General features: G+C 36.7%; 1 protein-coding gene across 1 annotated transcript in view; it reads right to left on the bottom strand.

The window, feature by feature from the left end:
• Positions 1–1,051: 1,051 nt before the first annotated feature.
• The window catches only part of LOC107566801 (formin-binding protein 1-like), a 21,588-nt gene continuing 8,763 nt past the window's right edge, over positions 1,052–13,876 (bottom strand). The window contains exons 5-16 of the mRNA XM_016252351.1: positions 12,474–12,602; positions 12,203–12,353; positions 12,085–12,131; positions 11,810–11,956; positions 8,548–8,727; positions 7,529–7,711; positions 7,276–7,290; positions 6,818–6,927; positions 4,863–4,995; positions 4,581–4,708; positions 4,039–4,181; positions 1,052–3,400 (exon numbers count right to left, since the gene is read on the bottom strand). Coding sequence (XP_016107837.1) covers positions 3,222–3,400; positions 4,039–4,181; positions 4,581–4,708; positions 4,863–4,995; positions 6,818–6,927; positions 7,276–7,290; positions 7,529–7,711; positions 8,548–8,727; positions 11,810–11,956; positions 12,085–12,131; positions 12,203–12,353; positions 12,474–12,602 — 1,545 coding nt within the window. The 3' untranslated portion in view covers positions 1,052–3,221. The remainder of the gene's footprint in view (positions 3,401–4,038; positions 4,182–4,580; positions 4,709–4,862; positions 4,996–6,817; positions 6,928–7,275; positions 7,291–7,528; positions 7,712–8,547; positions 8,728–11,809; positions 11,957–12,084; positions 12,132–12,202; positions 12,354–12,473; positions 12,603–13,876) is intronic.

The raw sequence follows: 13,876 nt of genomic DNA, 5'->3' as shown, positions 1-13,876 counted from the left end.
TGTGTGCACACAAGTGTGAATGAGTGAGTGAGGTGACACTTCTTTCTTCTCTGGGAGGACCAGAAAAGATGCTTACCGCTTCACCTGCCATAGAGAACTATTCATCTACAACAGCACCTCACACAAAATGTAGCGGATGATTATGCATTCATCATCATATCAATAATAATAGCTAGATTTGCATTTCTTGATGGAAATATCAGTGCTTGCAAGGCAGCAAAAGTGTTAAGGGAAAATTATAGCTTGAAAAGAAATAATTCAGTATGCAAATATTACAATGACATTCTAAATGGGGGGGAAGTCGTGGCCTAAAGGTTAGAGAGTCGGCTTCATAACCCAAAGGTTGTGGGTTCGAGTCTCGTACCGGCAGGGATTGTAGGTGGGGGGAGTGAATGTACAGCACTCTCTCCCACCTTCAATACCACGACTGAGGTGCCCTTGAGCAAGGCACCGAACCCCCAACTGCTCCCCGGGCGCCGCAGCATAAATGGCTGCCCACTGCTCCGGGTGTGTGTTCACGGTTTGTGTGTGTTCACTGCTGTGTGTGTGTGCCCTTTGGATGGGATAAATGCAGAGCACTAATTCCGAGTATGGGTCACCATACTTGGCCACATGTCACTTCACTTTCTTTTTTTATTTTTTTTATTTTAAAAAGCATTCTATCGTAAGTCAGTTTAAAGACCTCTTAAGTTTGGGGTTTGTAAGATTTGTATTGATTTTGAAAAAAGCCTTGTATGCTCTCCAAGGCTGCATAATTTGATAAAAAAAAACATATCGGGAAATATTATTACAATTTAAAATAACAGGTTTTTTTTATTTTGTATAAAATGTCATTTATTAATTTGATGGCAAAAGCTGAATTTTCATTACTCCAGTCTTCAGTGTCTCACGATCCTTCAGAAATCATCTTAATATACTGATTTGCTGCTTAAGAAATTTTATTAATGTTGAAAAAAAAAATTTTTTTGCAGCTTAAATTTTTTTTTTTTTTTTTTGGTGGAAACCATGGTACTTTTTTTTTTCAGGATTCCTAAACGTCAAAAGAACAACATTTATTATTTTGTCTTTACTGTCACTTTTGATCAATTTAAAGCATTGCTTTTAATGCTCGCTGAGTAAAGTATTATTTTTATTTATTCAATCTTACTGACCCCAAACTTTTGAAAAGTAGTGTACCAAAGGGCATATGTCCATCCCTGACTTAAACAGGAAATACATCATCATAGGAATGAAAACTGCATTCATCAATCAATTTCAAGATGTCTTTATACTTTTTGAAAAAAGCTTAATCTTACATTTCTATGAACTAATCTATGAACCTCAGAAAATTGGACAGAAGAAGAAAAAGGCAGGATTTAAATGCACTGCCGCCTTGCAAACACTGTAAAAACAACACTAGTCTATAATGTATAAAATGAGTCCCCCACATTTTTATAGTTTTCACATAACTGAACATTCTGCACTGACAAATATTCATTAAGCCTAATGTCTTGATGAGAAACTCCTCTTGGCTCTGAAGCAAATAACAAGACATGTACACGGCACTTACTCTGTGCCTCAGCAAACAAACCTAAAGGCTCGGCTCTGACAGCAAGCAGCTACGGCACAAGGCTAAATACTCTAGGTCCATACGAGAAGCAAGCTTTTGCAAATAATCAGCACGCTAGTCATGAAAAAGATCAGTTTGCGTTCTTATGGCAGACGAGAGGGTTCAGTGAAAGTGGTTGCGTTAAAAATGGAATATCCTTTCAGTTAGTCCCCCATTTGCCAGCTCTCTGACTACAGTTACAAGAGGAGGACGTTTCACGCAAGGACGCTTGCCCTGCCACTCCTGTGCCAGCCAAACACTTTTAGGGATCTGCAAAGAAAGGAACAGAAACAAAAAGCAAAAAAGAAACAAATAAAAAAAAGAAATCACACAAGACATGTTAGAGATGTTGCACAAGAACTCCTGTACAATCGTTGATTCACAGACAGCAATGGGTTAAAAACGTTCAGGAAACCTCGGAAGCTCAACTTCAGAGTGCAGCCTCACTATGAAGTGTGAATTAAAGACAGGGACCGTATAAAACCATACAAAATTATTTATATAGTTAGCTTGCGACACTATCAAGCATATTTAACAGCTGCTGATAAAGCTATGGACAAATGATGAATCTGTTAAGCAGCAATAAATAGCCTGTCTGGTTTTATAGCATGCACATAGAGCGGTATTCCTGCTGTAGGTATTTCTAATACACACGGCGATGACCTTCTGGAAAATTTCTATTTAACTTCATGTTAAGTGTTAGTTTTCCATGCTGGTCAGTGTACGAATAACATGCATCTTTTCAATTATTGCTTCAACGCTCACAACACCGAAAGGCATCGCGTTAACTATGGTATATTTTTTACTTCTAAAGTTGATCTTTTTTGTACAGCAGTAAATGCAAAGCTAGCAAATGTCTCAAAGATGCATGCATTAATTGCTTAAGCTCTTCACATTTAATGATATGCTTTTAAATCGAATGTGATTTGCCGTTGGGGAAAGAATTTTTTTTTTTTGAGGTACAAGGATGTACTCCAAAGTAAACACCTGAGAAAATATTCTATTCCATCTCTCATGCATAAGATTCTCTCAAGTCAGATATTGTGACGTCTTAAAAAATTATTATAATTAAAATAATCACAGTTGGACTATAGTTAAAATGCAGGATTGCTACTTATTCTGTAGTTTTAAGGTCAAAATATCAGTAAATAATGATCTTTATTGCCAGAAGGATTGAGAATAATTGCTTTTGACATTTTCTAATCATTTCATTCTTAATCTAAAAGTATCTGATTGCTTGTAGATCATTAAAAATATGAACATGAGTATCTACATATCTTGGTTATAGCTTAAAACCACCATAATGCCAAGCTATAATGCTAAATATGAACATGATATGTTGGTAAAGCAGCCATTTCCATCAGGTATATCAAAATTACACAGCAGCTGTGTCTTTATTGCCTAATTCACTGTACCCTTATGGATGCAGAGCTAGTTTAATACTGATAAAGTCTAAGGGAGCAATAATTAAAAAGGTAAATAAGGACCAAACAGAGAAATGACACCTGGCATCTTGAACTTGTAAAAACAGGAATTGCTCTGCTGTCTGCTCCTCTGTTCAATGATGTTCTACTGTATTTACAGGTAAACAGCGTTCACTAATGGCGCTTTCCGGGTGTTCAGTGAAGTGGGATTATATGTATGTCATAGCACCTTTGGCATTCGTGTCCAAAAAGAGTTTGATGTAGGATGTGGGCACGTATCCTTCCTCGTCCTCGTTTCTGCGGACACGGGTCCATCCGTCACCCTTATCCTCCTCGATTACGTACAGCATCTCACCCTCGGCCATGGATATGGTACCTTCGTTCTGACCTACAGACACAAAAACACACAATGTGGGTTTGATTCCAAAACAAGCATGCAAACTTATAAAAAAAAAAAAAGATTTATATATATTTTTTTATTCTAACTTTTATTGTTATATCAGTCTTGTCTAATTACCAATTTGACTCTTTGTTTTTTAATTTTGAGTGCATTTATTAATTTAGCAGATATTTCCAGGTAAATGAAGTAAATAATAATAGTGTAAAAATTTTTTTTTTTTTACTAATTTTTACTTTTTATTGTATAGTGTATTGATTTTATTTATTTTTAGTTAAGTAAATTGTTCAAATTTGTACTTTTAATTGTGAAGTTTATTTAATTTTATATATTAATCGATTTTAGTTTTCCATTTTTCAGTTTTTATCAGGATTTAGTATATTTTTGCCATTTATCCATTATAAAATCATTATATAAATTTAGCACCAATCAAAAAGTTAAGATACACTTGACAAAATATATTTCTCAAATTGAACTGAAAAACCCATTTTGGTTGACAGTATAGTTTCAACTTCTTATCGCAAGAACTGCAAATAGGCTCCGTAACTATTTTATAATCATGAATTCCTGACATAATTTTTAACACATTTTCCTTCTGCAAGATGATCCAGTTAGTGTTTTTCTGTTACCTTCAAATGGATAAAGTGCTTTGCATGTTCCAATGGTGGGTAAAGGCTCCTCCTCGTCAAATTCGTCATCGAACTCAGTGCTGCGAGATTTGAACTGCATGGTCGTCTCTGTGCTGGGGTCTTCCGTGTAGCTGCCATCCGGACTATGTGCAGAAGACATGCAATACGTAAAACAGACCAAATTAACTTTGACGTTCTAGTCAGCTTATACACTTAATGTTAAACCGTCTCATATGAGGTTGTCAAAATAAGATCAAGTATTAATGGCATGAAACGCCATGAATAGCATTAAACATCACGTTTGCTTTTTTTTTGCCTTAAGTCCACTTGTAATGTTAGTTGAGTTTTTTTTTGCTAATGTCAAAAAGTTCAGAGATGCATCCATAGCCATTCTGAACTGGGGAAGTTTTGATTTATGGAAGTTAGGTTTTCGTAGTTAACATAAATGATGTTTTCATTACATAAGCTTTAAAGAAATGTAACAATGTAATCTCATTCAGTGCATCATGTTGGGTAGCCCTGCTGTCTAGGGACTGAAGTACCTCTCTCGGTTTTGACCGTAGTTGTTTGTAAGTGGCGTGTTGCCCTGCGAGTCAAAATGACTGCTCTGTCTTCTCTGAGACTCGGATCCCTTTTCAAGTAGCTTCCTCTCCACCTCCGTCAGCCAGCCCTGAAAAGACACAAACAACAGATCTTTCAGTTTATTTGTAATCGTTAATCCCTCAACTGACTGAATAGCACAATTTAAGTCTCTTGGATCTCAAAATCCATATTTTAAACCAACTTTTGAAGGTATCTGAGGGTTGAACTTGTGAGGGCCTCACCTCAAATTTATGTGCCTCAAGCTGCAGTTTTTCCAAGCTTTGTGTGATTTCCTCTAACCGTGGATCTATACTGTCTGGATCCCCCAAGTGAGGATTCTTAATGTAAACATCTTTCATTTTAGTCAGGGCGTCCCTGCAAATAATTTCAAGAAGAAGAGTTAGTAAAAAACAAGAAGCGTGTGCATATGACAATTTGTTGCATCATGTCTGGTCATGTATATTACATTATGTACACTATCATTCTAAAGTTTGGGGTTGGTATTTTTTTTTTTTTTTTATTCTTTTAAGCCAAAGATTCATTTATTTGATCAGAAATACAGTAAAAACAGTAATATTGTGAAATATTATTACATTTTAAAATAACTGTTTTTATGTTCTTATATTTTAAAATGCATTTTATTCCTGTGATGCGAAGCTGAATTTTCAGCATCATTACTCCAGTCTTCAGTGTCCCATGATCCTTCAGAAAACATGCTAATATGATTTGGTGCACAGAAGCATTTCTTATTATTATTAGAGCCCGACCGATATGTTTTTTTTTTTTTGGGACCGATAAGATACCGATATTAGGGAGTAAAAAAAAGGGGCCGATATCGATAGTGTGACATAATATACCTCTGTAAATAAATATAAATTCACGTCTCACGCACTTTAATGCCCTTTGAATGTACCGTGTACGTTCCCTTGGAACTGGAATCATGGCGGAATATCATGTGAAGTCCACTTCGCAGGGCACTTACGGTCGAATAAGACAACGCTTGAATGCTGCTGCCTGAACAAGAGACCTCCTTACTGAAGTGAAAGTGTTGACTGGTGTCACTATCTCGTGAACGCGCTGGCGGATCTCCACCAAATTCGGGGGATCCCTTCAGCTCGAGGAGCCTTCTCGAATGCCACCCTCCGCGTGTCGGTAGCCCTCCGCGATCGCTAGATCGTCGCCGCTGGACCACGAATTTAACCACCCGTAACTCCCGAACCCCGGGGGCAATCGACGCGGGGGTGGTCTCATTCGAAAGAGGGCCACGAGACATACACTCAATTCACGTTCGAGGGGGTTCCTCGAGCTGAAGGGATCCTCCAAATTTGGTGCGGATTTGCCGCGCCTTTACGGAGATATGGCCGTTCAAAGTTTCAATGGTTTTCCATAGCTTCAGCTTTAAAGCGTTTCATCTAGGTCACCAGAAGCAAACAATGGAGCACGCCATTTCTAAACACCATTTCATGCATTTTATCTGCGTTATATGTTCTGTAAAAAAAAATTTCATATCGGCGGCATATTCGCCGATACCGATATATCGGTGACAGGCTCATATCGGCTAAACAATATATCGGTCAAGCTCTAATTATTATTATTATTATCAATGTTAAAACAGTTGTGCTGCTTAATATTTTTTTGAAACCATGATACTATGTTCCATCATGATTTTTTGAATTGAAAGTTTGGTCACACTTTATTTTAAGGTCCAGTTCTCACTATTAACTAACTATTAACTACAAATTTAGCCTCAATAAACTCCTAATTACTGCTTATTAATAGTTAGTAAGGTAGCTGTTAAGTTTAGGTATTGGGTAGGATTAAGGATGTAGAATATGGTCATGCAGAATATGTGCTTAATAAGTACTAATAAACAGCCAATATGCTAGTAATATGCACGCTAATAAGCAACTGGTGTTACCGTTTGAAAGTGTTACCGAAAGTTCAAAGGAACAGCTTGTATTTGAAATGGCAATCTTAAAAATCTTGTAAAATTATGAATGTCTTTACTATCACTTTTCGTCAATTTAAGGCATCCTTGCTAAATAAAGGTATTGATTTCTTAAAAAAAAAAAAATTACTGCCCCCAAACTTTTGAGCTGTAGTATTTCTTATAAACAATTTGGTACATGATGATGAGGAATTTGGCAGAAAGAAAGGCTGATACTATAACCAGCATGGCAGCTATTGCACGATTTACCTCTGATCCATCTCCTTGTGGATGTCCTTGTTGATGTCATTGAGCTTAGCTTGTAGTTTCTTCCTCCTCTGCTCAGGGGGCAGATGACTGTAGTCCTCCTGGCCTGTTCCCTGCAGACAGACAGAAAGTTATGAGTGAAAAAGAACTAACCAAACACAAACCGATTCAAACGCTGCATTAAAAACATTACATAAACAAGATATAACCTAGTCTCAGCCTTAAAAAACACATCCACTGACTGCCCAGCACATATTGCATTCAAAAAATGGTAAATTGGCAGGCTTCATGCCTAAAGTTTGACTGTCATACCTAATTTACTTATTTTTATAACTTATTTTTCTTCAAGCATTGAAACTGGGAAAATAGTCCAACTTAAATAAAAGTCAAAATCTTAAATATTTATTATGAAAAAAAAATTAAGCCAAAGTTTTGTGGATTTTATAGCAAGTCAGACTTACCAGCTTTAGAGAAAGCTGTGAACGTTAAGACAAGAAAAAAAGTGTTAGGGGAAACAGTTAATACACACACTTACGTAGCTGTTAAGACAGATATGTTTAGGATGGTGTTGACAAAAAGCATGAGAATGAGACATGTTACACATCCACACATCAGTTTATAACCAAACTAAGCTGATGGTGCTTTAGTCTTTGGAGTCGTCCAATCGGATCCACACGAAAGACACAGAGGTGATGTGGCGGCTCGTGAACTTACCCCACGTTTCAGGCTCCGCAGGCAGTGCATTTTGTGTTTGGTGCCCATGAAGTCATTGAGGCGCTGGCTGAGGGGCTCCTTGGGCTGCTGTGGGGACTGGGGGCCGTTGGGGAGGCCGTCCGGGGACGGGGATGTGGGGGGAGGGGGAGGGGGCTGGCGGGGCGACGCTAACAAAGACATAAGCTACAGATGAAGGTGTGATGAAGCACATTGAGAAATGGAATGGAGGAAGACAGGAAGAGAAAATATGAGGAAAGAAACGTTCAAGGGCAAAACAAAAGTTCAGAAATTCTCACACTACGACAAACTCGCTGCAAACTTTATTAAAGGGGATGCATGTCAGAAACATGTTCTCTAATCCAATCTTAATATTTCCAAGTTTAAAAACTAGTGCCATCAAAAAGAAAATCACTAACGTATAAAATAATCTTCATCATCAGAATAACAAGATTCTATTATAACAAGCTGCATTAAACAAGTTACAAGAAACTGACATTGTAAACACTACTTAATAGCAATAACACTACTTGAATATAAATAACATGATTTATATTTGGCTATTAAATCTACATGACTGCATCGCAGTGAGTTATAAATGAGCAACATAGTTTTCTGTTCTTTTATGTGCTTATTTGTGACTTTAGAAGGTGTTTACAATCCACAGATCCGTCCTATATGTGCAATGTTTTTTCCCGTTAAAATACTTTTCCCTATCTCATCTTAATATTTCCTAGTTCAAATAGCATGGCACTATTAAAATGCATGAACAGATAACGGGTCTTGTTAATCATCAGAACTACAAGATTCCATTATAACAAGCTGCATGAAACTAGTTGCATAAAATAGCCACAACACATATTCTACTACTTGAATATAAATAGCATGAATTGTTTATTCAGCTTTTCTCGGACATAAAATCATACATGACTGCATCTCAATTGACCATTAATGAGCAGCATAGTTTTCTGCTCTTTGATTTGCTTATTTGTGGCTTCAGTAGGTGTTGTCTGATGCCGAACCTTATTTCTCTTGAGTAAAGGCCACAGTTTGCTCCTGCTCCTGCGTCTGTTCTCTCCGCGAGCGTTCAGGAAGCTCGATTCTGACACCGCCCTCTTCATCGACACGCTGTAGTCCTCGAACTCCACATCACCCGGCGGCTCAAAGCCCGACTTATATGATTCTACAACTTGCTTACTGTCCTGAGATTAAAAACAGTAATAAAAAAAATGTCAGGCTTTGTGCCATAACAAAAAAGAGAGAGGTTAGGATGAAACCTAGCCCTACTTTTTGAAGTCAATGTTAGTTACACTTAGTTACACTATCTCTTTTCTAAGTCTATTCTAATTAGTTGTAGTAGTAGATACTCATAGTATTGCTGTAAATAATTGTGTGTATGTACACACACACACATATATATATATATATATATATAATTAATAATATTACTATATCCTAATTATTTATAAAAACTTAAAATATTTATAAATAAAATTATCATTATCTATCTAGTTATTCAACTACTTAAAAAGTGGAAATATTAGTGTGGAAATGCAGACCCCACCTTCAAACTGACGTCATAATCGCAGCAATTATGTACTACAGACTACGAGAAGCACATCCACCATAGCAAATCCCCTCCATATAATCTCTCTACTGCTGTTCAGGTCAGACCAAGAGACTATTTTTAGCATTTATATGTGGCATCCATAACCCTACTACGTAAACGAATAACTTTCTACAGGAGGATGTTTTAATGGAGGTCTGATTCATATAGCCAGCACACAATCTCTGAAAGGACACACACACACACACACAACTGGAACAGGATTTAGCAGATGAGACAAACAAGAAGCACATCAGCCCCGTTAACTGCCAGCGAGCAGCTGTAAATTATTGATGGTAACCTGGCGACACATAGCAAATCCCCTCCATATAATCTCTCTACTGCTGTTCAGGTCAGACCAAGAGACTATTTTTAGCATTTATATGTGGCATCCATAACCCTACTACGTAAACGAATAACTTTCTACAGGAGGATGTTTTAATGGAGGTCTGATTCATATAGCCAGCACACAATCTCTGAAAGGACACACACACACACACACAACTGGAACAGGATTTAGCAGATGAGACAAACAAGAAGCACATCAGCCCCGTTAACTGCCAGCGATCCCCCCCGCAGCTGTAAATTATTGATGGTAACCTGGCGACGACGCTCCGTGACGATCACTACTCGTTAGCTTGTAAGTGGGCCAGCGATAATCAGAGAAATCCAGTCAGCATTTTGACCTGCTATATTATTCATCTGCTTCATTTGGAAAAGTAAATTCACCCCGCAGCCAGAAAACTCTGCTTTTACAGATCATAGTCCTATCAGTGACACAGTGCATCAATCTCATTATATTGAATCTTTATTATATTTCCTCTTCCTTTTTTAATGTTTCACTTGTATTTTTGCTCTTATTGTTTTTTTTGTTTTTTTTTAACGTTGAGCTGAATTTTTAAGTGTACTACCATTCAAACGTTTTTTTTATTTGAAAGAAATTATTACTTTTATTCAGCAAGACTGCATAAAACGATCATAAGTGACCGTAAAGACATTTATAATGTTACAAACGATTTCAGTTTCAAATAAATGCAGTTCTTTTCGAACTTTCTATCCATCAAAGAATCCTGCAAAAGTTTATCATGGATTCCACAAAAATATTAAGCAGCACAACTGTTTAATCAGCGTATTAGAATAATTTCAGAAGGATCATGTGACACTGAAGACTGGAGTAATGTCGCTGAAAATTCTGCTTTGCATCACAGGAATAAATTAGATTTTAATATATATCTAAATAGATAACAGTTATTTTAAATTGTAGTAATATTTCACAGTATTACTGTATTTTTGATCAAGTGCCTTGGTGAGCATAAAATATATAAATTTACTGACCCCACATTTTGAATGGAAGGGAATAAAAAGGTCCAAATAAAATGGTTTATTACACATTCTTAGAAACTGTTGATTTTTATGGATAGGAATTAGTGGCACAGATTCTACACTTCAGATTTAAATAGTAATCTGAGTCTAAAGGGCTTTTCACACTGATATATTTTCTGTATGTGTTTTGTATGCAGCTCATGGTAATTTTATAACAATAAAGGATGTTTATGACAATAAGCAGTGTGGCGTTATTAAACATAGCCTAAAAAGAGTGCATGTCTCTTTGATTATAGAATCAAAATCAACCATAGATCACAATCGGAAGTTATTACAAGCACTTGATGATGGTTTATAGTGGGTTTTAAAGGGGTCCTATTATGCTCTTTTACAAAGTCTTGATTTAGTTTTGGGGGTGTACTAGAACATGCTCTCATGCTTGGTGGTTCGAAAAACGTATTATTTTTCACATAATTTACATGATTAAAATACATAAAAACATACACACTACACACTGACTAAAATGAAAAAAGTGAAAAAGCATAATAGGACCCCTTTAAGCAAAAACAATAATCACATACATTTTCAAATGTGGCTTGATGATGCTTGGTGGTTCGAAAAACGTATTATTTTTCACATAATTTACATGATTAAAATACATAAAAACATACACACTACACACTGACTAAAATGAAAAAAGTGAAAAAGCATAATAGGACCCCTTTAAGCAAAAACAATAATCACATACATTTTCAAATGTGGCTTGATGATAATTGTACTTATATTTATATTTTAAGATGTTTTCTTGTAAGCATTATAGATAGTTTGTGTTTCTGGCATAGAACCAAACTTTATTTAGCTATATTTAATGCTGTATATTGAGCAGTGAACGATGTTAAATCCATATATGAGATACATATCTGAGTAAAAAAATGCATTGCTGGTCGGCACCACCTAGCGTGCAGGCATGAATTAGCAGAAGGCGATCAATCGTTTCGTGCTCGCAACGTTCGTCGGCGATTCGCCTCACTTTTTCGCATCGCGCTCAGTGTGAAACGGCCTTAAGACTGATCTGCAAACCTTTTTGACTGATTCATTAAAAGAACTGACTCAAAAGAGTCATTAGTTCATGAATCAGTCAATCACTGTGTGATTTATTATTTTTTTTAATAAAAAAACTATTCTAAACAAGAACCTCGATTCTCAACCACTGATAAAAAAAAGAAGTATTTTATGGCTTAGTAAAAGATTTTCACTGAATAGGATTTTCCAGCAGTAGGCTGATCAACAGATGGCTATGTAATCCGGAAACATGATGCATTTTCAGCACAAAGCAGTCGCAGCACTTAACGTACCATTTTAGGCTCGATGGATTCAGCTGCCTTGGTCATGCCATCCAGACACTTGCTGACGATGGGCAATACTTTATGCTCGACCTCGGTGTACACCCGCATGCTCTCCCTCACCCTGCCCACCCGCCTCTCCTCCATCTCCTGTATCCTCTGCAAGACAGAAAACACCACGTTATGAACACTCAATATGCCATTCATGGTCCATCTGGCATAAAAATGAACATATTTGTGATTTATCAATATTACAGTATTTTAATTTGATGGAGAGAGATTCTCACCTGAAAGATATGTGGTATAAGTGTGTATAGGATTTTCCAGCAGTAGGCTGATCAACAGATGGCTATGTAATCCGGAAACATGATGCATTTTCAGCACAAAGCAGTCGCAGCACTTAACGTACCATTTTAGGCTCGATGGATTCAGCTGCCTTGGTCATGCCATCCAGACACTTGCTGACGATGGGCAATACTTTATGTTCGACCTCGGTGTACACCCGCATGCTCTCCCTCACCCTGCCCACCCGCCTCTCCTCCATCTCCTGTATCCTCTGCAAGACACATTTTGACCACATTATGAACACTCAGTATGGTCCATTTGGCATAAAAAGGAACATATTTGTCATTTATCAATATTAGAATATTTTACTTTGACCGAGAGAGACTCTCACCTGAAAGATATGTGGTATAAGCGTGTAGTAGTGCTCATGTTGGTCCTTGTTGAACTTCTGCAGGTAGGTCAGGTACTCGTTTTTACTGTCCTCTGCTATCTGATGCCTCATCTGAGCTTGCTGTTTCGCCTAAATAGACAGAAAACACAAGAGACAGGGAGCAAAAAAGACATTAAGATCCTTTCTACAAGAATGACATCAGAACGTAAAGTGCAGGAACTGACAAATAAAACGATCACCTTTATGACATGACAAGTCAACAAACACTGAAAGTCAATTAGCAGATTACAGAAAGATATAAGCGTAGTCTGGTGTCAACTTCAGATCAATAGTCAGTGATCTACACACTTAACCAAACGCTCTGTGCAAGAGTGAGAGAGGACAAACAACGCAAACATCACAAATCAAACACAGAAATATAATCAAATGATGTACTCAGGGAAAATAACACCGCTAAAGATCTATGTTTATCAGTAATTCATTCAGCAGATTTTGTGGGTCATAGTATCTTTTATAGAGTTTAACTGATATATGAATGAGTTTTTTAGTAGACAATTCCACTGAGATATGAGTATGAGATGTCAATAATTTACTTGACATAATATTCACGGAGCGTCCGCTCAAAAATAAATGAAAACAGAAAATGTGCATTATCCAAAAACAAGGCTGTTAGTTCATTTACCGCTGAACTGACACATAGTGGCATTAGTACATTTATTCAATTAAGCAGAAACTGTCGAATACTTTCATATATAAAAAGGCATTTACACTGTGATAAAAAATTAAAATAGAATTAAATAATTATAGTGAATAATCTTATTTCAGTCTCAATCGTATTTCTGACAGAAAGTGTTCAGAAAGCAGAATGAATAACACTAAATTTGGTAAATTAATGCATGTTATTATTAGTAGCAATTACATATTTTTCATATTAAAATGACATATTTTGCATATTATACAATATGCATTATACAAATTAAAAAATGTTTTAAACAACAGTTTGTTACGTAATTACCACATGACATGACCTCATCAAGTTGCATGTTTCATTCAACTAGTGGTGTTGAAATAGTTATTTAAAAAAATAAACCGTTTCAAAAATAAAATGTCTTGGGGGGCCGTTTACACGACAACATTTTCAGCCAAAAACTGGAAACTTTTTATGTGTTTTGCCTGTTCGTTTACACGACAATGGCGTTTTGGGGACTGAAAACGCATATTTTTGAAAGTCGTTTTCGTGTAAACCATAGACTGTAAAAAAAATTTGGACGACGCGTCTCCACTTCCTTCCACTATTGAAAAGTGAAGCCAAAGCATCTCAGTATGGCCGCTGCCATCTTGAGTAAATGACGTCATTTGGAGCCAGAGTCTGCGCAGTAGAGATTCGTTTGGAGCCAGAGTCT

This window comes from Sinocyclocheilus grahami, unplaced genomic scaffold (genome assembly GCF_001515645.1).
Source record: "Sinocyclocheilus grahami isolate Dianchi unplaced genomic scaffold, SAMN03320097.WGS_v1.1 scaffold1101.1, whole genome shotgun sequence".
In the NCBI taxonomy this organism is placed as follows: Eukaryota; Metazoa; Chordata; class Actinopteri; order Cypriniformes; family Cyprinidae; genus Sinocyclocheilus; species Sinocyclocheilus grahami.
Note: the sequence above shows the minus strand (reverse complement) of the source record. Positions and strands in the feature narration are given on the sequence as shown.